The sequence below is a fragment of the Eutrigla gurnardus genome (assembly GCF_963514095.1).
Source record: "Eutrigla gurnardus genome assembly, chromosome: 23".
In the NCBI taxonomy this organism is placed as follows: Eukaryota; Metazoa; Chordata; class Actinopteri; order Perciformes; family Triglidae; genus Eutrigla; species Eutrigla gurnardus.
The window spans coordinates 5,502,249-5,527,380 of record NC_139934.1 but is presented as its reverse complement, the minus strand read 5'-3'; the positions used below and the strand labels follow the sequence as shown (position 1 = coordinate 5,527,380).

The window sequence follows — 25,132 nt, the reverse complement described above, 5'->3', positions numbered from 1 at the left end:
CCACGCACCTCTCTCCCGTTAAACAGGGAGGAGAGAGGTGTCGAGCAGTGAGAGACGACAGGGCATCAGGAAAGTTGTGGGCAACCAATAAGAAGAATCATACTGGATGTGGGACCATAGCAGGCCTATGTCAGCGACTAAGCAAACAGGGCTTTGGTCCCATCGACGGGTCGGCCATGATTAGCAGTGCGAGTCAACTCCTCCGTGTGTTTGATGGTGATATTACTTATTCTCCCCCCCCGCAAAAACTCACTTCCACTTTCACAGTCAAAATATTCACCTTGGAATAAAAAAGGAAAAGTATATTACTAAACGGCAGTCGTGTTGTTTTTTTTTCTAACCCTGCACGTAAAACACAAACAAAAAGTGTGCCGACCTTTAACCTCCGTGGTGAGGTCACACGTCGGGGTCGGAGTCCCAGCAGAGGTGCGATGGGAAGTCCAGGCCGGTCTCCTGGGCGTAGAGCATCCAGCGCTCCTCGTCCCCTCGGTGGGTCAGATACCTGCAGCCCATCTTCTGCTCGAACTCCCTGAGGTCGCACCACAGCTGGAAGTCCTGCAGACACCAGAGTGTCTTTAGTATTTTCTCAGAAGCATTATATGGTAAATTCAACACATTTGTCTTTATCGATAGGATTATTTCTTAATATGAATGATGAATTATGGGATGGCAAAATGAGCCGAGGGACCAGAATCTCTCCGATTATATCAATAATAAATAAAAATAATAATAAAGTGAGGTGTGTGTGACCTGCAGCCAGGCGTGTCCGAGGGTTTTCCCCACGCTGAACCTCCGTCTGACCGACACCTGCAGCAGGTTGTTGATGAGACTCACAGCTGGAAGCAGAGACAGAGAGGATTTACTTAACCTGGCCGCTGGAGACACCTAGTGGCCAAGCGGAGAAACTACAGGTGATACTGATAGCAATGTGAAAAGCAGATACCGCTGTTAAAGTACTCTCCAATGTTTGCATAAATAGAAAAATGAGGTTCATCTTCAGTATATTCTTTTATGAATTACTGTAGTTCAAGTAGTTATTTAGTCATTATTTGATTTAACTCCTGGTTGATGCGTTCAAGGACACTCACTGTGGTCAGAAAAATAAAACTTTGGGAGAAGATGGATGAAAAACATCAGCATCTTTCCCATCAAAAGTTTCCCCAACATAAATACATAAATAAATGTTCATACCCTCCAGTGAGATGAGGGCCCACGGTTGCCGTGGATACATGAAGGCGGCGTTGGTGATCTGCTGTTTGACGTCCTCGTCCTCGTTGAAGGGGAACGTGCCGCTCAGGCTCACGTACATGATGACGCCCACCGACCACATGTCCAGGGAGCGGTTGTAGCCGTGGTTACTGATGACCTCGGGCGCCAGGTACGCCGGCGTGCCCACCACCGAGCGGCGGAAGGACTTCTCGCCGATGATGCGGGCGAAGCCGAAGTCGCACAGCTTCACCTTGGGGACGAGAGCGCATGACGTTAGAGACGACTCGTCACTCGACAAAGGCAGCGTGGAAAAGAGAGGCGGGGGATCCCACCTGAGGGAAGGGGTCGGCGGACGCCAGCAGGACGTTCTCGGGTTTGAGGTCGCAGTGGGCGATGTGTTTGAAGTGCAGATACCGCAGAGCCTCAAGGATCTGACACACGAGTTACAGGAAGTCACACCAAAACATACTTTTTAGATTTGTTTTTCAAATAGAAACATACAAAACTCTATAAAAAAGGAGCTTATAGGGACAAAATGTGGTTTGAATAAAAACTACATCTACGTTGGGTTGCCGGGGCGACGACCTCACCTGTGTGACCAGGAAGCGCGTGTTGCGTTCAGGGAGCCGGCCGTTCTCGCTGGACAGGATGACCTCCAGCATGTCGCCGTGGAGCTTCTCCATGACGACGAAGACGTACTCCAGCGTCTCGAACATGCCCTCCAGCAGGACCACGCCCGGGTGGGTCAGGTTCTGGGGACGGACGAGACGTTACAGGCGACCGCCTCACGACGAGGACGCATCCAAACATGACTCAGCACCTGCAGGAAGGCCACTTCGTTCCTCAGCTGCCTGTCGTGTTTGTTGGGGAAGCGCGTCTTGTCGATGACTTTGATGGCGACCGGCCGAGCCGACGTCCTGTGAGTGCCTGAGGACGGAGAAATACATCACTTAGATCCTTCTTCATGTTGCGTTCATTTAGTGTTAATGGGAAATGGCCTCAGACATATTGATAAAGATTTATTATGATCCCTATAATAGAGTGTTAGAGAGACGGTAGTCCAAAATATGAAGGTAATACATCAATTATTAAGTGTTTCCATTTAAATATGAGAAGGAAATTCTTCTATAAATCAATAGTTGCCAATAAAATTCTAACTTTTTCACAGTTTTCCCTTTAATTTGTAGAAAATGTTGTCGTGTTTCTTCTTTGATTACATCTGAACCGTGACATCATCATAATTTAACAACCTTTGTACACGACCCCGAACTGTCCCGAGCCCAGCACCTCGTCTGTGGAGATCTGATACACCGAGCTGATGTCCTGAAACCACACACACACACACACAGACACACACACACACACACACACACACACACAGACACACACACACACACACACACACACACACACACACACACACACACACACACACACACACACACAGACACACACAGACACACACAGACACACACACACAGACACACACACACACACACACACACACAGACACACACAGACACACACAGACACACACACACAGACACACACACACACACACACACACACACACACACACACACACAGTGAGGAAGACGATCGCGGTGATGAAATATTAATTTCACTAAAGAACGGCGTTGATCTTACCGGGCCGTCTCTGCATGAACCATCTGGAATCACAACAGAAACATTTAGTGTCTCATAAGAAGCTAATAACTAAAAATAATAGTAATAATAATAATAATAATAATAATAATAATAATAACCCCGGCTCTCCTCGCCGCCCTGCACGGGCATCAGAGCCTGGCGGACGGCGCTCTCCCAGGCCGGCCCGTTCTCTCCGGCCGCCACGCAGTACACCAGCGAGGCCGTGACCACCTCCAGGTTGTGGCCACTGTTGCCTGGCAACGAGGGCGCGGTGAGATGGGCGGAGCCTCGGACCTGCAGCACCTCGGACAGAGAGATCTCCTGCAGGCGAGGGAGAGGGTTTAAATTAAAAAATATATATATATACAATTTATTGTCAGTTTTCCAAAACAGGCATAAAAAGCCATGATCAAAAAAAAATAAATAATATATATATATATATATATATAAAATAATAATAAATAAATAAATAAATTAATGAATGAATCCGGATGTAAACGGCACCACAGAAGAAGTGTGCTGGTGGTCGACCTTGTAGTACTTGGTGCTGCTCTCGTTCTGGTACAGAGTGATGCTCTTCCAGTCCAGGATCCAATAATGGCGTTTCCTCTGGGGAGACAGAAAACAGGTTCAACATTCAGTATGAAGACCACCCATCATCCTCCAGAAAAACAGATTTCAATTAACGGGAATTTAAGTCGAACATTCGCCAAAAAAGGACAGAAAACCTTCTTATGAAAGATAAGTTCATGTATTTTTTTTAATTTCATTTTCATCCGTGGTATTTTTGGCAGGTCAATCAAACAGGGTTCCCCCTTCAAAACAAATTCCCTGACTTTCCCTGACTAAAAAGCTGATCTTCCAGGACCTTTAATGCTATAATGAACAATAAAAACAGACAGTATTTTAAACTCATTAACTCACTCTTATATATTGTGTTGTTTTGGTAAATTAGCACTGAAGTAACCATAACAACCACTCCAGGAAATAGAGAAAAACAGTGAAATAAAGATAAAAATACAGCATGGGGAAATATTTGAAAATTGCAACTAAAATGTAAAAAATAGCACAAAAAATAACCAAATCTCCAGATTTCACTGGAAAATAATTTTTAAAATAATGATAATCCAGGAATGTCCCGGTACATCTCTTAAATAAAATAAATATATGTATTATAAATAAATACAGCTTTCTGTGTCCGGCCTCACCAGCGCGTCTCTGTCGGTGTGATGCAGCAGCCAGCCCTCCATCAGGACGCCCCCTGCTGGCCTCTTGGAGTGATGCAGCGACTGGACGAGCCTCATCACGGGGATGTAGCTGCTGAAACACGGACTGACGAGGACGAGGAGGACGAGGAGGACGTGAAACAGAAGGAGTTAGGGAGCAAACCTCAATTAAAGTCACTTTTCTACACACCACTAGGTGGCAGTAGCGTCCAAAGATCAACTATCATCAAGTTTGTGATGGATTCAGTGATGGACAACAAGAAAGAGGAGGAGTGGTTTTTTTGTTTTTTAGAGTCGACATCATCGTTAAAGTTGATGACATCATCAGAATGAATTAAGAGCCCTCTGACCTCATGGGCTCTCGCGGTTGCTCGTCTTCCTCGGCCCTTGAGGCCCCATCGGCGGGCATCTCGTCGTCGGAGACGTCCAGCGTGGAGCTGGTGAGCTCTGAGTCATCGTCCTCCGGGTCTGGTGGGCAGCTGTGACTCGCCGCTGAGGAGTCTGGGAAAAAAGTGACATCATTTTCAGTGAACTGGACTGAACTAAAAAGAAACGGGGATGAATGTTAAAGAGGAGGGTTTCACTGTTTTGATTTGTTCGACCAATAATCCAAAATTTGAATATATTAATTTAATTTAAAATCAATTTATTTCAATATAATATATATAAACATATATATATATATATATATATATATATATATATATATATATAAATATAGTGTCCTTTTTCATTCATGGTTAAGTGTATTTATGTTCTTGACTGCAGTATTTTGTTTATTGTTTTACTCAGACCTCCTTGGTGAGTCATCACCAGAAGTCGGTGTTCGAGGCCAGTAAACAGAACGTCACCTTGCCCGTTGAGGGTCCTCCTCTCTCCGGGACAGTCTCTGGGGACCAGCAGCTCACAGCGCCGATGGCAGTTAAACCTGCAGTCTGAGGAAGCAAGAGATCGGTGAGGAAACACAGGAAGAACATGAATGCAGACTGATCTCTGAGAAACAGCCGGGGCATTTCGGGGAACTAAGCGTCTAAAAATAACCACATTTTAAACGTGAGGTGAGTCATCGCTGTGAAAAATGCAGCTTTAAAGCGAGGTTTCGAGTGTTTAACCTTCTACCTGTAAGAGCTTCTAATGACGGCCCATCTCTTCCTCACCGAGGAAGACCATGAGCTGTGGCTGAAAGCTCCTTGTTTACATTTGTCCGGACCAGAAGGAAGTCCTCGGGCCGTCTCACCTGAACACTGCAGACCCTGTCTGAAGAGGCCCTTGAGCAGCCGCTGGCAGTGCTGGCACACGGTGGGCTTGGTGTAGCTGTGGATGTGGAAGGTGTGGGGGACCCGGGTCCTGCTCAGGTCTCCGTACCCGATGCCCAGCCAGACCGGCGGCTCCGCCCAGGACGGGGGTCTGGATGAGGGCTTGGACATGCTGATCTGGGTGGAGGGAGGGAGGAGTCATCGGGGGGAGGGTAAAGAAGAAGAAATGTGGGGTAAAAGAGGAGGAGCCTACCTCCTCCAGGCTGCCCCCTGTCTGACTGGACAGGGAGTGCGTTCGGGGTCGGCGGGGGGGGAACAGCGAGAGGCTGGCGCTGACCTGACGCCGGGCTCGGCTGCAGTCGTTGGGCAGATGGAGGGCACAACGCTTATGGAAGTCTAACCCGCAACCTGGAGACGGACCGGAGCTTCAGTCAGATCCACCTCATGATCTATGATGTTCAACTAAACGGCTCTTACCGTCACATTTCAGGCCCTGCCGAACCAGACCCCACAGCATCTCCCCACAGCGGTGGCAGAAGGTGGGGGTCCGGTAGGACTGGACCACCAGGGTGTGGGGACGGATCCGCATCTCGGTCACCGACGCTGATCCTGAATCGGACAAGAAACATAGATGTTTTCTGGTCCTGAAGGAAACCAGCTCCACTTTTGAAACAGTTTATGTGAAGGAGGAGGAGGAGGAGGAGGAGGAGGAGGACCACCTGCGATGATGACCTCGATGAGGTCTCCGTCCTGCAGCTGGTCCTGGTCTGTCAGGCGGTGCAGCAGCTGCAGCGATGCGGTCTGATGTCTGAACAGCAGAATCTTCTCCCCGACACCGACCACACTGCAGTCAGGAGCCTGAACACACACACACACACACACACACACACACACACACACACACACACACACACACAGTCACACACACACACACACACACACACACACACACACACACACACACACACACACACACACACACACAGCTGACCTGCTGCCTGGAAACTCAAAAATAGATCAAAGCGTAAACGAGCGCTGTGTGTGAGCGAGGGAGGCTGTGTGTGTGTGTGTGTGTGTGAGAGAGAGAGAGAGAGCGAGCGAGAGACAGAGACAGATGAGAGGCTGTGGTTGGAAAGTTTGCTGTGCTCTTATGGACCACAAGGTTTCTGTAAGTGAGGCAGCTTGAAGACCAGACCCCCATGAAGACCAGACAGACTTGATTCATCGCTGACACCACGACATCATCCTACAAACCTGTGACCTTTACGGCCCTCCTCCATGCACTGGTGACCTTTCAGAGTCCACTTCCTGTCTCATCAGGCTCCAAAACCCCCAAACTGAACATTTTCCAAGTGGGACTGTGTGAAGTCAACGACGAGCAGCGAGACACTGGTTTGATTACCCATAATGCCTTGAAAAGCACATTATTGTAGCGCATGGAGGCTGTAGTGAGATTTGAAAAATCACCAATAAATATCCATCTGCTCCTCTAGCATTTAGTATCGCACTTTAAATGTCTTTTTGTTTACCATCCTACAATTCCCATAATGCCCCTTTCACTAGTGAAGTTGGTGAAATGGCCCTTTAAGGCTCCTCCAGGATGCTGACCCAGCATCAGGAGGAGAGAGAGAGAGGGAGAGAGAGGTTACCTTGCGCTCTATGACCTCCGCCGCCAGCCTCCGGGCGTGACGGAGGCTCAGGTTGCCGGCCGGGACCCGGACCAGCTCCCGGAACAGGCCCAGCTGGAACTGGACCAGGGCCGAGCCGGGACCGGAGGGGGTCGCTGCAGACATGGAGACGGGTCCAGGTGGGGGTTCAGGATCACATGAAGACTGGAGGAAAACATAAAACACAGTTATATGAACAGAACATTCAGAAATATACTGACAAATGATTTAAAATGCAATCTTACTTTCTGATGACTTCTCATTCAAGCTGGAACGCAGGTTTGTGTGTCGACGAGGACGGCTGAGCCCGGTCTGAACGTGCACTCTCAAACGTGCACGCTCAACGTGCACTCTGGTGGGTGGGGTTTCCTCCCCGCGGGGGGGGGGATGATGATGAGACAGGAAGTCACAGAGCGAGAGGCTCACCTCAGTGAGAGCGGTGATGGTGCAACGGTTAACACCCCCAGAGCTGTGTGACACACACACACACACACACACACACACACACACACACACACACGCACACGCACACACACACACACTTCTGACAGCAAGGAGGAAAACGTTCAAAAACACAGAATCAGTTTGAAAAGTGTTGTTTTTATTGATTTATTTTGATAAAATACATGAGGTTGACTCCGTCACGATGAGATCCACCAAAGCTTCAGCAATACAGGAGCTGGAATTAATCACTCCCCGTCTCTCACACACACACACACACACACACACACACACACACACACACACACACACACACACACACACACACACACACACACACACACACACACACACACACACACATATATATAGACAAAGCCCTCACCACCCCCCTACAACATTTTCACACCCATGACTCCATGTAACCATGGCGATCTCCATTGTTTTTATTGAGAAGCATCATCGCGTTAACGTTCATATATTTATGGAGATTAATAAGAGTTCCAGGAATTCCAGGAGACAGTGAACTAACCAGCGTGGGGGGGAGGGGGGGTGGAGTCTTTATTTGTTTCAACTAAATGAGTGTTTTGTGACTACATTTCCCATCATCCTTCAGTGAACAGTGAACATAGAAAAGTCGCCACATTCTGTACATTATTGGCTGCTTAAAGCACTTTTTCATCATTTCTTTTTTTTAGCTCCTTCCTGTTTTACTTACTTTAATCCTTCTTTTTATTCCCGCTCCACCTTCACACACACACAATCACAAGCTGACAGGATGAACGTTACTTCTCTGCCTTCGTCATCAAAAAGGGTGATTTCAAGGAAGCACAGGTGAGGAGGTGACATTCTGTGGACACGTCTCTTGGTTTTTGGTGGAGTTTTCAAACGGCACAACAAACAAAACGAAAATCCAGTGTAAAAAAAAACAAAAAAAAACATTCAAATACTCAGTTTTCAGTACCTTCAAAATAAAAGAGCTCAGATCCAAAAGCAGGAAACGGCATCGCCCCGGACGATCACAGTCAGATTTGAGTGATTACGACTGATGACGTCCAAACGATTAATATTCAGTAACAAAAACGAATCCCGTTCATGAAAGTAAACAGTAGCTTTGATAACATGGTCGCCCATGAAGATGTAAACAAATATTTAAATAAATCTTTCACAGCATTTTTCTTCAACGTGAACAGCATGGTAGGATTTAAGGGTTAAATATGATTTACTTCCTTCCTTTTAGTTGTGGGAGAATTTGATTATGGTTTATTTTTGCTGTGACCAGTAGAGGGCGCTGTGTAGCGCATTTTAACAGCTTATATTTAAACCTGCTTCCAAATATCTGTAGATTTCAGTCGTTTAGGTAGTAAGTTCATCAGCATCTTCCATATTTTTAATATTCACGATTACTTCCGTGTTCGTTCATCTCTTCCTTCGTTCCTCCAGCTTCAGATTTGTCGTATTTTCTCCAACTGAGAGCATCTTGAACCCAATAGTGTAAACAAAACAACGAAGAAATGAATGTGGACTATTTACAAAATGAAATATCAAATAATTTAAAACTGTATTTACAGAAAACAAAAACAAGAAGGCAAAAAGTGAGGTTTAAATGGTTAGTGCTATCGTTTCTCTGAAGATCGTTGGTCTGCTCTGTTAAAATCGAAGCGGAATGTACCATTTTTTATTAATAATCTGTAATATTAACGATGGGCGGTTACGTCATGCTACTGGTGAAACGTACAGAGTGCAATGCGTTCTCTGACCTCTGACCTCTGAGGTGCAGACGTCCCACTAGGAAGCAGCATGCTGATTAATGTGTATCTAAATATTCTCTTTAGTGATGGATGGCGGCGGTTTGTACAGCGAAGCGGCGGCGTCTTATAGGACGACCGTTGTCGTGGTTACGTGTGTTTTCAAAAAAAAAAAAAAAAAAAAAATGCCGCAAGTGCAAGTGTTTGATCTGGCTTTGAGCTTTTAGGTGTGTTTGTTTGATCAAACCAAGCTGCACTCGGCCTCTCCGTCGCCGGCCGCCCTGCGTCTCCACAGTCCCGCCTCCTGTCGCGGTCTAGCCAATCAGGGAGCTGCGTCTGGATAGGTCCACGTTGCTGGCGCTCAGCCCCCTGCAGTCCGAGAGTCCCGAGTTGGCGTCCTAAAAAAAACCCCACACCTGTCATGTTAAAACGGTTCAAATTTAAATGTAAAATTAAAAAAATCTACATCAAAATCAACAAATAGATGTCATTTAAATATAAATAAATACATTTCAATATGAAAGTTTAATTGTATTCATATTTCACAGGCCAATATGTGCTCTGCTGCTGCAGGAGTAATGAATAAATCAATAATAATAATAATAATAGATACCTGTGTGGTCTCCTCGGTGCTCTTGTTGAGGAAGTTGAGGGAACTCGCTCTCTTCATTCTGAGCAAAACAACACACACAACGAGCCATTAAAATAAACAGAAATAACTTCCATATTCTATATACATCTGCTTATATTGTGTCAGTCATAATTTGTTTTTTTAATCTTGAACATAAACATATTATTCACATCAAAAACTTAAAATTAAAAGGCAAGCCAAGTAAAATAAAAATAAACAAATAATCGGAGTAAAAACACAAGTTAAAAACAGACTTCTGGGTTTATTCATGGAGTGTTTTATGTGTTATCACTAATTTTTCCCCAGAACTTTCAGTCACATCCTCTATTAGCTGACTGAGGAGGAGGTCAAAGGTCAACCCTCTCACCCCGGGTTGCGTGGCTCCTGTGGTCCGCTCCCCTGCAGCTTCTTCACCAGCATCTCGCTGCTCCTCCGCAGGGCGTCACGCAGCTTCCCGAAGGAGCCGCTGCGCCGCAGAGCGCCGCTCCCGTCCTGAAACAGGAAACCGGAGCCGTCACTTCCTGTTCTCGTCTTCAATAACAGGCACTGAAAGGCCTCGTGTACTTATTGACCCCGTACTGACCCCGTTCCACTCGGCCGAGTCCTCGCCCTCGCTCTCCCTCCGCTGTCCCCCCGGGCCGTTGATTCCTTCCCTGCTGTGTCGTCTGTCCCCCCCTCCGGCCCCCCCGTCCTTCAGCAGCTCCACCACCTTACTCTGGTTGATGGCATCAATACCCTGAGAGGGGGGGGGGGTGACAGGGAGGGGGGGGAGACAGAGGGGGAGGGAGAGAGAGCACACAAAAGGTTGGAATGGTAAATCCAGCTCTCTCTTTTTTCGCTGCGTCGTTCACACAAATTGGCTGATCTTTGAAATCATCATCTAATGGCCGATCAATCAGCTGGAACGGCGGTTGAAGAGGCCCGGAGGACCAATCAGGCGGCAGTATTTCACCTGCTTGCGTGACTTGCTGGCGACCTCCTCCAGCGTCTCGGCGGCCTCCAGTTTGCCCTGACGACGGTACAACGCTCCCAGGCTCTTCAGGGTGGTGTTGACGGTGGGGCTGCAGAGGAAACAACGCGCTGCTGTCAGACCAGCTGACCACAGGTTAACATGCAGACACGCCCCCTTTACTACAGACACGCCCCCTTTATTACAGGAGTAAAACAACCCATTATCTGCTGATATGAGCCCAAACTTATCAGGCTTTTTTCTGGGATATAAATGGTAAAATGTGAAAAATGTGTGAGTCACCTGTCCACCTTGCAGGCTTTATACCAGCTTCCATACTCTACATACGGGCCAGAGTCCTTACGTTTACCCTTAAAGAGAGATAAGAGAGAGATGAAGAGAGCATGAGAACCAAACATTACCATTAAAAATCCATAACAAGCATCACTCACCTTGCTCTCCTCTCTCTCCTCCGCGTGCATCCAGATTGGCTTGTTGTCATCTGGCAAAAGAAACAACACAACAAATGATATGAATGCTGTTTGACATAGAAAAACAATGTTGTGAGCAGATGACGACACTGAAAACGAGGGAAGAAATAAATTATTTGCCCAGAAAATAACTCAGGAATAAACTTCAAAACGAAGCCTCTTTATCCTTAAATAAATAAAAAACACAGACGGGAGCCCATGAGGGTCTGATAGGCTTAGCAGCAGCGGGAACATTAAGCTGCTCCGCACGCTAAAATAATCCTGTGATGTGCTGCGAGGCATCGGATCACATCACGAATCCCCCGGGTCAAACGGGTTCTCCTCCTCTACTCACTGTTGACGGATCCGAACTCCTTCTCGTGTGCCCGGGTCAGGATCTCCTTGTACAGCGCCTCGGCGTCCTTGAACTTCCCCTGCTTCAGGTAGCAGGAAGCCTAAAGAGGAGACAGGCGTTAAAGCCCCTGAAGAGCGAGGACCGCGTGACTCGTGGATTTGAATCCGGATCTCACCAGGTTGTTCTTGGTCTTGGCCACGTTGGGGTCGTCGGCTCCCAGCTTGGACTCGTAGATCTCCAGGGCCCGCCGGTAGTAGTACTCCACCTCGTCGTACTTGCCCTGGTTCTGACACAGCAGGGCCAGGTTGTTCAGCTGCTTGGCCACGTCGGGGTGGTACCTCCCCAGCACCTGGACACACACGGGTATAATCACACGGAGCCTCTTCACCATCACGTCTCCACGGCGACGCATCACCTACCTTCTCCCGGATCTCCAGCGCCCTCTTGCAGAGCGGCTCCGCCTCCTTGTACTTGCCCCTCTTGCCGTAGAGGACGGCCAGGTTGTTGAGGGTCGCCGCCACGGCGGGGTGGTCCTTCCCCAGCGTCTTCTCTCTGATGGCCAGCGCGTCGTTCAGGAGGTGAGCCGCTTCTTTGTACTTGTTCTGATCCCTGAGGAGACACAACCACGCCGTTATGGATAAAGAGTCTGATGATTTGATGCCCCGCCCCCTGCCCACACCGCCGCCCCACCCACCTGTACACCAGAGCCAGGATGTTGAGCATGGTGGCTACGTCGGGGTGGTCGTGCCCGGAGGTCTTCTCCAGGTCCTCCAGGGCCTGTTTGCACAGCGGCACGGCCACCTCGTATCGGCCCTGCGAGGCGTACTGGATCACCAGGTTGTGGAGGGTCCGGAGGCGGGCCGGGATCTCGTAGCCCCCCTGCTGGGCTGCAGCCTCGCCGCTGGGCTGGGCTGAACGCCGGATACAAGCAGATTAGATTCAGTCAAACCTGCTCCGGGGATCAGAGCTCAGCTTATTATCTTCTCTATTTTAATGTCAATATTGTCCAGAAACATTGAAAATCTCCGATATTTTCGGTTTTCCTCCCCGTCATCACACGTCTCTAATTTACTTTCCTCATTCTAAAAAGGACAATCCTGCTCTTTTTTCCCCTCTCTTTAATTTAACAACTAAATAAACTCAAACAGGACAGAATAAGAGATCTTTATATGCAAAACAAAAGGTATATTTTTAGAAGAAGGGATTCGGAGAAGCATCTAACAGAGTGTTCAGTTAATAATTGAAGAGTTCGTCCGGCTAATGCTCTATAATGTCAATAAATAATGCATAAAGTCACCTTTTCTACCCACAAACTTGATTTCCCTTAGTTTGACACGGATCCATTAAGCGTTCACCAAACTGTTACTGAGAACTCTTACATCCTGTTTAAACGACGTCACCGCTGCTTTACTAGTGAGACAGGTTGCTACCGGCAACAGTAAACTGTGTGTACGTGGAGCTGCTGATGTCATACCCGGCCCCTGGTCATCATCGTTGGGGAACAAGTCATCCAGGCTGTCCTTGGAAGTGTCCCCTCCTCCGCCGCCGCCGGAGCTCTGGCTCTTCTCCTCCGAGGGCGAGACGTCGTCGTCGAACTTCTTGATCTGGTTCATGAACTCCAGGTGCTTCTTCTCCTCCTCCAGCTGGGCCACGCTCTGCTCGCTGCGCTGCAGCTTGTGCTGCGTTCCCGCCAGCTCGTCCCGCAGCCACTGGTTCTCCTGGCAGAGCCGCCGCACCTGAGCACGCAGCTTCTGCTTCTCCGACTCCACGGCGCTCAGGTGGCTGGACAGGGCGATGATGACCTGGAGGGTGGAGAGGGAACGGTGAGAGGCAGGTTCTTTTAACGTCACATATGAGCACGAAGACGACGCGTACCTGAGCCTCCCCCAGACCCAGCTCGATGGCCTCCATGCTCTTGCGCAGCAGCCCGGACTTCTCCTGGGCGGCGGGCGGCTGGGTGCAGTCCAGCAGCGAGTTGAGGAGCTGGGCGTGTTCGCCGCGCAGCGTCTCCAGGCCCTGCATGACGGTCTTGGTGTTGAGGACGATCTCATCCTGGCTCAGTCGCTCCACGGCTTCTTCACGTGGAAACACCATGGTGGACATTGCCTGGTTTCATACACACTGCAGGGGGGGAAACAGGAGAAATAAAAGAAGGATAAGTGAGATGGGACGCGTTTTGGCTGAGTGTGCATTTTCTGAGACGAAAAGAGAGAACAAACAAGACGAGACGAAGGCTGAGCGCTCTCCTTTTCTCTGTCTCTCCAGAGTTTCAAAGAACATCGACAGCTAAATCATTTCATAATTGTGTAACGTGGTTCGAGAGGGTTGATTATTCAGAGAATAATTATTCCTCAACGCTTGAAACGAGGAAACGCAGCCTTTATAACCATATGTGAAGGATTCAATGTGATATTTCATGATGATCCTAAACAGTGTTGTTTCAATGGTTTCGTGTGACTTTTCTTCATCGATTAATCCATCATGTATTCATTCATAATGTATTGTAATATACACCAGAGCCCAAAGTGACTTCTTTGAATTGATTTTTGTCCAAACAAACTCCAAACAAAACAGTCTAAAACCCCCATTCTCACATTTGAGGAGGATTTAAAGATGACGATGTATTTTTTTCTGCTACCTTTTTCCGGTAACTTCCAGAAGCGGGTGATGTGATCAATAACAAGAAATGATGGCTCATCATGAGTCAAGGACACATTTCTTCAGCTAGATGAGTTCATTTAGGAAAAGTCAAGCTGTGTGTCTTGATGCTCTGATAACCAGAACAATAAGAGGAACAGATCCAGGCACAGTAAACAGTGACTCTGTCCCCTGAGCACAAGGCCTGCAGGTCTGACTCTGGACCAGCTGGAACACCAGCAGGACAGAGGAGCCGATTGTGCAACATCGTGATTTTCTCTCCCTCCTTTGATGCTGGAAGCACCTGTTCTCCTCCCTCCCTCCCTCCCCCCCTCTCTCTATAGCTGTCTTCCTCTCAGTCATCCTCCCCCCTCCCCTCCCCTCCGCCTCACACACTGACTGCAATGCACCAATATTCACGCTTCCCTGCAAACGCACCGAACGCAGAGAGGGCAACCTGCGAGGCGTCGCACGTGAAATAATCCCGCAATGGATGTCATCGCGTATCCGGGGCATCTTTAATCGGACTATTGTGATCCACAGATGCAGAAATGAGCCGAAGGACGCCCCCCCTCCTCCTCCTCCTCCTCCCCGGGAGGGGCGGCACTGTTCGGGCTTGGCAGCACACCGATCAAGGTGACCCGACAACGGAGAGCTTATATAAAAATAAAATCAAATAAGGCTACAAAGCTTGATAATGATTCGCGCATTAATCGCAAATGAAGTGAAGATGCGTTCAAGTCCCCGTCTCCGACGTGTGAACTGTTTGTAAACAGTGGAGGCCCGATCACCACGACGTTACACAACACACACAGAAGCACTTTACGTTACTGTTCACACTGTTCACCTCACACACACGAGATTATAATATTATAATGAATTAAAAAGTGCCGTTTCACGTGTAAAAACACTGGCGGGTGCAGATGAGACATTCACGGACCTTTCCGAGGATATAATGTTTTATTTTGACAGCTTCCCCGTCTATAATAACCGCGTAATCACACTAATTTAATTAAACTAGTTGTCTTTCGGATGTTTACCTTCATCGAAGACGAGTCCGTTTGCGTTTCCGTCCCTCGAACAAAGCGGCAGGACAATGTTGTGATGCTCCAGACGGGAACCAGCGTCGCGTCAAGCTGCAGTCAACACGAAACGACGCGGCTTCCGGGGGGTGTTTTTCAAAATAAAACCGTCACTTTCGCCAAGTCGCAAAGTAGGACGATGTACGCTGTCACATACGATAACGCGTGGTTATCGGGGTTGTTTAATGAAAGTGTAGTTTAATAAATCCATTTAAAGTAAACGTCATTTCATAATTGGTCTTTACGCTGACGCCGACCGTTAGGCTACATCAACGTTAGCTTTACTTTGAAGCAAGCTAACGTTAGCGTTAAACCGCTACCGTGACGTTACCGTAACCCGTCTCGTCTCATTTCACGGTTACCCACGTTGTTCGGCCAACACCGAAGGACACCGAAATAACTCCCACACCATTCGGTTTAGTTTAATACGATTACAAACGGCGGCTGTGTGAGTAAGCTAACATCCGCCCCGGCGACGGGCTCCTAGCGGCGAGGTTAACTGCCTTCCTGCGTCATCATTACTACTTACCCACGCTGTCACGTCGCGGCGGAGGATGGCGAAAAGTCCTGTAGAACGAGCCGTTACCGACCGGTCATGCCCGTCAGAAACGTTAGTTCACTAACAACGTGGCGGAGTCGTAGATGTGCTTCAAACGTCCCGACTGGAAGACGGGGAAAAAATGGATCCCATCCAACTGCCAAAGACGAAGCAAAGCATCGAGATGAATTAAGTAGGTCATTTTCCAGGCGGGGCGGGAAATTATCTTGCGCATGCGCTTAGACGAGGTGCCGCTCCCGACTAACCTCTGATTGACTAGCATCGTTTATAACCCCAAACACTCTAGTTTTTCCTCATATATGATTAAAAAAAAACATATTAGCTGGTTAATTTGGAATTAAAACACTTTTTTTACCACTCATAGTCAAAAAGTACATATCAACTAATACATTTTCCAGTAAAAGGCGGGTGTCGGTGGAAGGGAGTTCTCTTGCTAAGCTTTTACTCTTTGTGTTCTGATGTTAGTAGAGGCCCTGTCCAAAGAGACCAAAGGCTGTGTGCTGACCTGCTTAACAAGCATCATGTGCACTACTTATTTACAGTAACCTTCTGAAATACAACGATGACTCATTAGGCTTAATCCTCATTAAAAAAAAACACTATTATTAATCTAATTAGCTTTCATTTGTGACGTTTTCCTTTTTTTTTCCATGCCATTTTTATTTCTGCTTGCAGTCCTATTTGTCCCATGAGTAAAAAAATAAATAAATAAATATATATATATATATACACACATTACACAAAACATACATATATTAAAAAAAAACAAGAGTCCGAGCTACAAATCAGGAACATTTTTATTTAAAAAAACAAATGAAACAACGAACACTTCCACTTTTCATCCCACATCTGTTTGATTGACAAACGTAATCATGAAAAAGCAGTACTACAAAACATGTCAAAAAAAACAAAACAAAAAACATAACTAGAATACAATATTACAAGTACTATCTGATATGTACAAGCATTATAGTTTATTATAATTGTTATAGGCAAAAAGGCAAAAAAGCTGAAGACTGCTGCTGAAGAAACAATGGCATGTGCAAAATGCTCTCCACGGGTCCACAAGTTTAGGACGCTCTGCCCTTTTTTTTTTTTTTAATAGCACCCCGTTCCCATGACGACACACGGCGACATTTACAAGCTGTTAGGGAACGGGGATGACGTCGTTTCAGACGATGTCAGAGCGCTAAGCTTGTGGACGCCTGGTGAAGAAGACTCTCTCATCGTCAGAGGTATATCTGAGGACGGTGGAGAGAAAAGACACTGTTGATCACCGACAGAGATTATTGATGGACCAAACAGCCGCCAATCTCTAACCCACGACTAGTCAAGGACAGAGGAACACAGGTTGGACACAGAGGAACGGGGAAGAACACACAAGTTCAAGACTTACAGAACAAGCAGTTTCTTTTTTTAAAACTGGAGGAAAAACGTGTAAACTGTAAGAAGGAAGGGAAAGACTTCAGAACAAGGATCACTTTGTTGTTGATGTAAAAATTAATAAAAACACACAAGAAACGACCCACGAATCTATCTGAATGTAATCACGGTTTCTTCACGTTGTAGTTTTGGCAGTGATTCGGTTTTCCAGAGGATTTCCACGTTCAGCAGCGACGAAGACGTTTAGATTCCCATCGCTGCAGTAATGAGGCCAACAGCACTACAAGGCAAACACAGTGTTTGTAGTGGAGCTTGTTCTCCAACAGCAGATACACCATCCTCCACAGCGAAGTACAAAAAAAACCTCATTCCATGTAGAAATTTGTCAGATTTTTCTTCTTTTTTCTCAAATTTAAAAACATGAAACCCTTTCCTAATAAAGCCTTATTAAAAAAAAACATTTAATTTTGTAAATTGTCACTAATGACTATCAAAACCCTCAATAATCTCTAGATGTACCAGCATAAATATTTATTTTAATTACATTCAAATTATTTGACTATGAATATGCACAATTCAATTTCAACTTAAAGCACCGTTATGTGTATTTTTTGGCCACTAGGGGGCAGCAGAAACAAGACTGACATCGTGGTTCCTAAAAGTTTAGAAAACGGTCGCCTATTTTCACATCCAGCGGTTACAGAGTCGTGTTTTGGTGCATTCTTAATATTAATAATATATATATAATAATTAATATTATAATATTAATAATGATCATTAAGTCATTAGTGGCAAATTATAAAACTTTCCAAGTATTTTAAAGTTTTTTTCAGAGCAAATGCCTTAAGATGTATATTCATAAGAGCACATTTAGTTTGCTTTATTAATAAAACATTTTTAGGAAACCGACCCGGTGGAACCGTTCATCTCCAAAAGTCTGTTTTGGGCGAAATATCACCAGAATGATGATGTCATAGTGACACCTCGACTTGGATAAAACTGCCGCGTGTAAACTCAACTTTGATACATTCAAATATGTAAGTGCTTCGGCGGACGAAGCGAAACCCTTCGGTGTGAGAAAACGGGTGAAAGATTGAGTTTCTGACGCGCTGACGACATCACAACTGTAAACACCGTCACATCGACACGGGGGGGCGGGGCATTAACACTATATATATATATATTTATAATACTTTACTGGAGATGACTTGTGTTACGATGACAGGGCAGAGCTACACAGGCCTTTGCCTTAAAAAAAAAGGTTATTACAAACAAGAATAATATCGGATTTTAATTTAATTTCAATTACGCCCAAAAAATGGAATTTTATGATGTGATTTTTTTGTTTTTTTTAAAGGGGTGGGAAAAAATCTGTATTCGCCTTGTGCCCACACACACACACACACACACACACACACACACACATTACCAGTTACTGTACGCTCACTAGTCACCTCACAACAGAAGAAAGCATGGGAGCCAAAATAACTGACATCAACCCTTTTTTCCTGATAAAATGAAGGTTATTAAGGGAAATGAATGAGAATCTTTTTTCCGACCAGGTCTGCTGTTGAAAGGATTAAACGGCCGACGACCTTGTGCTTTCCTGCCGGTGTTTGACTCCCATCAAAAACGCTGCTGGCTTTTGGATTATGCATTTTTGTTTGTTTCAGTTTCCGGTTGCATATTTGCTCGGTTTGTTTCGTTTTTTGTGGACCAGCTGTGCTCGGCAAACACCCCGCCGCGTCTCCGTAAGTGCATAGCAAATAAGAAGATGAAGAAATCTGCACTCGACTGGAACTCTTCACACAAAAAAACAAACACCACGCATCACAAAACGCCGTTAAAGGGAAAGGTTTTCACTATTTTTCACAACAGCACGATTTAAAAAGACACTTCCCCTTTAAGTGTATTCTTTTTTTTTTGTGTTTTTTTGGCATTAAACACCCAAATGACTTGATATTCTAAATGATATGGAAGCCCTTGACATAAAAACAATAATAAAGGGCGTGTTTTGTCTGTGTGGAGAACTTGCACAGTCATGCAACCCTCATATCTCACCTTCCTGCGTGTTTTTGCTGACTCATGCAAAGCCCCGTTGCCTTCTGTATTTTTTTTATATTTTTTAAAGTTTGAGCTACTGTTTTTCCGGCACGTGAGTGGTGTATCCGTGAGTTCTGAGCATGCACATGTGGACCAGGTCTGGAGGGGAGCGGGGGACCTTGACGGGGGGTCGAAGGTCAGATTTGTTTTTAAGGGCGTGACGTCGTCGCATGCTGTTGCATTCCATAGAACGGAAACGTAAATGGCAGTAAGCTAATGAACTTGTGCTGTAGGCCCCTTGTACACACACACACACACACACACACACACACACACACACACACTACATTCACGTGTGCATGCACACTTGCCACAAACACACACACACACATGAAAAGGGCCTTTAAAGTGACGAGTAACAACGCAGCACCCTCCTCTTCCTCCTCCTCCAAAAGAGAAACAAGGAAAAAGTGAATCTAAAGAAAGGAAAATAGTCCGGCCGCTCGACGTCTTCTCTCAGATCTGCAGGTGCTGTGAGCCGTGGGGGGGTCGAAGGTCGAGTCGAAGGTCGAGTCGGGGCCTCTACGAGGGCGGCTTGCTGTAGCCGAACAGTCCAACGGGCAGGTATTTGACGTGGGTGGGCCACTGGGCGGCCAGCTGGAAGAACTTGACGTCGTTCCACTCCACGCCGTCGATGGACACTGGAGGGGCAGAAACACAGGAAACCATGCAAACACACGTAGACAGCATAACAAAAAACAACATGGAGGAGCTCCCCGGTGCTGCAGCTACCTTTCAGGATGGTCTGCTGCTGCTTGGCGGAGCAGATGAGGCGGCTGATGCCTTCGATGACCTGGCTCTTGGAGTCCACGTCCTTCTCCTTGGGCTTCTTCCCCAGGAAGATGGTGGGAACTGAGGAGACAGCAGATCCAAATGACTCATGTCCTCACGGGGGCGATATTCGCCGTCGGCTTCCATCCCCTCCCCTCACCTTTCTTGTTCTTCTCCTTGGTGACCACGGTCATCGCCATGGTGCTGACCTGGGCCTGCTGGTCGCTGCTGCCGCCCCCTCCTGGCAGCCGGCTGACCTGCAGCGAGCGGAAGGCGCTCTTCAGCGTGTTCTTGCAGCCCGTGTCACGCCGGTCGCCCTCCCGCCGCTTCTCGGCCAGCGAGGCCAGCCAGTAGTCGACCTGCAGGCCGATGGCGTCCACGCCGTGAGACATGCTGGGACTCCTGGGGACGGAGACGTTTGTCTTCAGGTTTTAAAAGGACAACAAGCAGGCTGGCTTTCTGTCTGCCAGGATTCATTAATATTCAGATCTCGTCTACAACTAGACACTCCAGCAGAGAGTGAGACGGAAGGATGAGGGCAGACAGCTGTCTGTCTGACCGCAGAGCGACAATCCAGCGGATCAAACAGATGAAAACGCTGCTGAATATCAGAGAGATCCTCGAATCTCGGAACAAAGAACAGAGAAGATGCTTCAACGGCACTTCAGATATGAAACTAACATGAAATATGTTTTATTTTTTATAGTTATTTCCATTTTTCTACAATTAAAGAGCATTTTTTTGTCCTCAAATGGAAGAAAATATGAGAAATGTATTGAAGAGACATCAACATGCAGAAATATGCAAATGTATGTGCAATCATTTATGGAGGAGTCACTTTTTCACGCCCCCTCAGTTTGAAAACCACCACGTTAAAGCGTTTCCTACACAAACAAAGAGATCATTTAACACCAATTAAAGGAGGAGGAGGAAGAGGAAGATGGCGGGCGTTACCCTTGCGCCGTCAGCACGCTGCCCATGGAGGGGGAGGAGGGAGGCGTGGCCGCCTCCTTGATCATCCCGGTGGGGGAGCCGTGAGACGGGGGAGACGTGGAGGGGACGGCCAGGCTCACCGCCACGCCTTCTTCTGCGTCTCCTTCAAAATAAAACAGAGTCAACGTCACGGCGTCGGCGCTAAAGAACGAGGGCGGCGTCGACGGCGGCGTTGACGCTCACCTGTCGGGGAAGCCCCGGACTCGATGAGGCCGACCTTCACCACCTGCAGGAGAAGAAGAGGTGATCAGCTGGGATGGATGGAGTGGACGTGGTTTACCTGCTGTTAAAAACCTCACCCCGATGAAAGGAATGAACTTCTGGTAGGAGTCCTCGTCTCGCCTGGAAGGGAAGAGAGAGAGCAGGTTGGAGGGAGCGAGCTCCGAGCGGCTGAGCTTTGAGTCTCGGCGGCGTCCGTACTCACGTCCTGTGTTTGCAGGTCAGCATGGCCTCGGCGATGGGCAGCTGGTGCGTCACCGTGGCGCCGCTGATGTACTGGGAGATCCTCGCCGCTACGTCCAGCTGATCTGGAGATCACATGGGAGGGGGGGGGGAGGGGTTTGTTCTGGGACTATCACGGGTGGATTCATGCGTACGACGGGCGCTACCTGTCTGCGGCGGCTCCGAGCGGCTGAACACGTCTCTCCACGCGCCGTCCAGGAAGGAGGAGCTGTAGCGGTTGTCGAGGGCGCCGAGGTGCTTGGCGACCGGGTGAGAGCCTGATGAGGGAGGCGGAGTCAGAGGACGGAAATCACTCAGAAGTTAGGTGAAGTCTAGAGGAATACTTACCCAGAGGCACCACCAGGAGGCGCATGTGGTTGAGCCAGTCGGACGTCTTGTTGGCGAGCTGAGTGACGAAGAACTGCAGGATGGCGCCGAGGTAACTCTGGCTGCCCACCGCCGCCACCTTCACCGCCCGGGGCATGGACGAGTTACAGTTACAGCTGTGGGGGAGAGAGAGGGGCTGTCAGTGCTGCGTGTATATAGTATTATATAATATATAATATTAATATTATATAATAATTAATTTCATGCATAACATTTGTTTGGTTATAAAAGAGGAGCAAATGATTCCAACTTCATTCACCCTGTATCTATGACATCATCTATCTGTAACTTCCCAGAGTCCAATCAAATCACTTCTTTCATCCTCACCCCAAATACATTCATAAGGATATAAAATATCACATACATGCAAATCTTTACCTACAAGGACATTTGCGATTTCAGCTCCTCTCTTTGATAAAATGACTGAAAGTTTTATGACGACAGATCATGAAAAAACACACTTTTCTGAGATAAGGGAGATATGAAAAGTGTGGTGTCAGCGTAAAGAGGAGTTGAAGATGAGGGAGGAGGCGGGAGGAGAGTCGTTCACATATCGGCTCACAAAGACTCACAACTTCTGGATGCGCGTGAGGACGGCCGACAGCACCGCCTGGATCTCAGCCTGGGAGCAGGTGCAGACCACCGGGTGTCTCTGGACCTGGAGCTGCTCCACCACGTACTGCAACACACAGGGCGGGGTTAGATGATGAAGAGCACACACACACTCACACTCACACACACTCACACTCACACACACACACACACACACACACACACACACACACACTCATACACACACACACACACACACACACACACACACACACACACACTCACACACACACTCACCTGCCCCTGCCAGTCGCTGCCGTTGACCAGGATCAGGCTCTCGGGGAGCGCCGAGTCCGACGACAAGATCTGGTTCAGCTGGTCGTACACCGCCTTCCTCAGGAGCTACACACACACACACACACACACACACACACACACACACACACACACACACACACACACACATTTTAAATATTTATTTATGCCCACATATAAAGAAGTACAAGGGTTCTTGCACAAGGGACATAAACACTGCCAGTGCAGTTGACAATGGAAGACGGTCAGACACAAAACGCCTGGGCAGCTGAACGCAGTTACATACAAAATGACCTACAGGTCAGATAGAAAACAGACATTTAAGGATACAAAAAACAACGTCTCCTCCAGATTGAACGGCTACCAATAATAACTGAGACTGAGCAGTACCTGGCCAACTGTTTAGCTCTTCTTTTAGGGAGGCCGGCCATCTGAAGGCCCCTCACAACCAACTTATGCGCATGCCCCAGACTACCAAATATAAAGACTAGAAGTTTACACCTGTAGCCTAGCTGAGAGATGGTCTGCTTCAGCTGCTGATATTTCAGCACTTTGGTCAGAAAGGCCTCCTCTAGGCTGTAATCAAAGGTACAGCCGACCTCCAGAATGAGCACCTCTCTATGATTTTCATTAACAACAACAACATCAGGAGTATTAGCTGTTACATGAGAGAACATTGAGACATCATTACACAGGCTGAACATACTCGGCTTCACAGTAGAATGTTTATACAGCATGATGGAAGACCTGAAGACACACACACACACACACACACACACACACACACACACACACACACACACACACACACACACACACACGGATGACTCACCAGCACATACATAATTCATGTCTGAGCTGCAGGAGAGTCATAGATCATCAGGATGTATTCGTGTTTGTACTTTGGGGAAGCGAGCAGACGAGGATACAGGTGCAGCTTATTATTATTATTATTGTTATTATTATTATTATTATTATCCTCTCTTTCTTCCATCCCATACTTTCTCTGCAATCTCTCTCCAAAAACACAGAAGGTGCATTAAATCTATATAATTTATGTTATTTTCCCTCTTTCTTTCTCTTTTCTAATAATAATAATAATAATAATAATACATTTTATTTAAAAGGCAGCTTTCTGGTCACTGAAGGACACCATACATACAGAAAATACACTTTATAAGAAACAATCAAAGAGTATAAAGTGACAAAGTGGTGAAACAATAAAGTAATTAAAATAATAATGTGTGTTTTCTTTCCCCTCATAAATATTTCTTTAAAAATAAAAAGTGTGTATATGTATATGTATATGTATATGTATATGTATATGTATATGTGTATACCGGTGTGCTGTGTCCCAGCTCCGGGGATCTCTCCGAGTCGGAGCTGTTGGTCCGCTCGCTCAGAGGTTTGGACAGCTGCCGCTCCTTCATGGGAGTGCTGATGCGCTTCTGTCTGGGCGTGTGGCATCCGTCCAAGCTGAGGGGTCAAAGGGCGATTTAAAAACCAGCTCAAACGGCAGCATGGAGCTGCAAATGTCTAGTTTTAAATCCACGCATTTTACACAAGGTGTTCAGGGAGGCATCGAGTCTGTTTGCTTATGAATCAAACGTTTCATTGTGTTCGATCCTCTTTCAAAAATGACTTTAAAGACGCAATGACATGTTTGGTTTATTCAAGTGTAATAATAAAAACGTAGATATGGAACGGCGATTAAAAATTCAACGTGGCAGGATTCATTTTTTTGTTACGTTACCGTGGCGACGGCATGGCCTGGGTTTCACTTTTGCTGCTCTTCATAGGCGTACGGGGTTTCTCCGCCACAGACACCGTGATGCAGGGGCCCACCTCGGCAAACAGCTCCTGATCCGTTAGCTCCTACACACACACACACACACACACACACACACACACACACACACACACACACAGACACACAGACACACAGACACACACACACACGCACACACACACACGATGACAGACAGTCAGTGCGATCCTAAAGCCATCTCCCTCCAAAAGCAAAGACCCGCTCCCACCATTCATTTTCTCTCCCACACACACACACACACACACACACACACACACACACACACACACACACACACACACACACACACACACACACACACACACACACACACACACACACACACACACACACCACGGAGTCGTACCAGTGTGTCGGTCTCAGACAGGGCCTCGTCCAGGTTGCGACTGCGAGACAGCTTCATCTTCTCGAGAGGAGGCTGCTCCCCCTGCTGGTGAGACGAGGAAGTGACAATCAGTCGACAGCTTCAATGTGTAAATAAA

At 47.1% G+C, this 25,132-nt stretch overlaps 3 protein-coding genes across 5 annotated transcripts in view; all 3 read right to left on the bottom strand.

Annotated features, from left to right (window-relative positions):
• Positions 1 to 331: 331 nt before the first annotated feature.
• Positions 332 to 7,508, bottom strand: prkd4 (protein kinase D4). 2 transcript variants are annotated; one of them, XM_084002845.1, is made up of 19 exons: positions 7,251 to 7,508; positions 6,988 to 7,170; positions 6,058 to 6,196; positions 5,816 to 5,947; positions 5,592 to 5,746; positions 5,320 to 5,515; positions 4,934 to 5,017; positions 4,433 to 4,583; positions 4,065 to 4,188; positions 3,388 to 3,465; positions 2,976 to 3,177; positions 2,857 to 2,879; positions 2,460 to 2,532; positions 2,030 to 2,136; positions 1,800 to 1,961; positions 1,542 to 1,640; positions 1,192 to 1,459; positions 751 to 836; positions 332 to 555 (listed from the first exon to the last, which is right to left on the bottom strand). In XM_084002845.1, exons 1-19 carry the CDS (start codon positions 7,266 to 7,268, stop codon positions 397 to 399), a joined length of 2,439 nt encoding a protein of 812 aa, XP_083858971.1. In that variant the 5' UTR covers positions 7,269 to 7,508; the 3' UTR covers positions 332 to 396. The 2 variants fall into 2 exon arrangements, with proteins under 2 accessions (XP_083858971.1, XP_083858972.1); XM_084002846.1 differs by lacking the exon at positions 7,251 to 7,508 and having other exon boundaries at positions 337 to 555; positions 6,058 to 6,393; positions 6,988 to 7,091.
• Positions 7,509 to 8,680: 1,172 nt separating this feature from the next.
• klc2 (kinesin light chain 2) lies at positions 8,681 to 15,383 on the bottom strand. Its single transcript, XM_084002843.1, has 14 exons — positions 15,277 to 15,383; positions 13,475 to 13,720; positions 13,074 to 13,401; positions 12,294 to 12,510; positions 12,019 to 12,208; positions 11,775 to 11,948; positions 11,600 to 11,699; positions 11,227 to 11,276; positions 11,078 to 11,145; positions 10,778 to 10,886; positions 10,409 to 10,561; positions 10,193 to 10,317; positions 9,808 to 9,865; positions 8,681 to 9,592 (listed from the first exon to the last, which is right to left on the bottom strand). Exons 2-14 carry the CDS (start codon positions 13,700 to 13,702, stop codon positions 9,509 to 9,511), a joined length of 1,884 nt encoding a protein of 627 aa, XP_083858969.1. The 5' UTR covers positions 13,703 to 13,720; positions 15,277 to 15,383; the 3' UTR covers positions 8,681 to 9,508.
• Positions 15,384 to 16,656: 1,273 nt separating this feature from the next.
• The window catches only part of pacs1 (phosphofurin acidic cluster sorting protein 1), a 35,951-nt gene continuing 27,475 nt past the window's right edge, over positions 16,657 to 25,132 (bottom strand). The window contains exons 11-24 of one of the 2 annotated variants that reach the window (XM_084002960.1): positions 24,997 to 25,077; positions 24,576 to 24,697; positions 24,163 to 24,298; positions 22,805 to 22,909; positions 22,528 to 22,634; positions 21,917 to 22,071; positions 21,736 to 21,846; positions 21,552 to 21,654; positions 21,427 to 21,469; positions 21,311 to 21,353; positions 21,089 to 21,230; positions 20,295 to 20,536; positions 20,096 to 20,215; positions 16,657 to 20,004 (exon numbers count right to left, since the gene is read on the bottom strand). In XM_084002960.1, the coding sequence (XP_083859086.1) occupies positions 19,886 to 20,004; positions 20,096 to 20,215; positions 20,295 to 20,536; positions 21,089 to 21,230; positions 21,311 to 21,353; positions 21,427 to 21,469; positions 21,552 to 21,654; positions 21,736 to 21,846; positions 21,917 to 22,071; positions 22,528 to 22,634; positions 22,805 to 22,909; positions 24,163 to 24,298; positions 24,576 to 24,697; positions 24,997 to 25,077 (1,629 nt within the window). In that variant the 3' untranslated portion in view covers positions 16,657 to 19,885. Of the gene's footprint in view, positions 20,005 to 20,095; positions 20,216 to 20,294; positions 20,537 to 21,088; positions 21,231 to 21,310; positions 21,354 to 21,426; positions 21,470 to 21,551; positions 21,655 to 21,735; positions 21,847 to 21,916; positions 22,072 to 22,527; positions 22,635 to 22,804; positions 22,910 to 24,162; positions 24,299 to 24,575; positions 24,698 to 24,996; positions 25,081 to 25,132 lie in introns of both variants that reach the window. The other variant, XM_084002959.1, reaches the window with a different exon arrangement.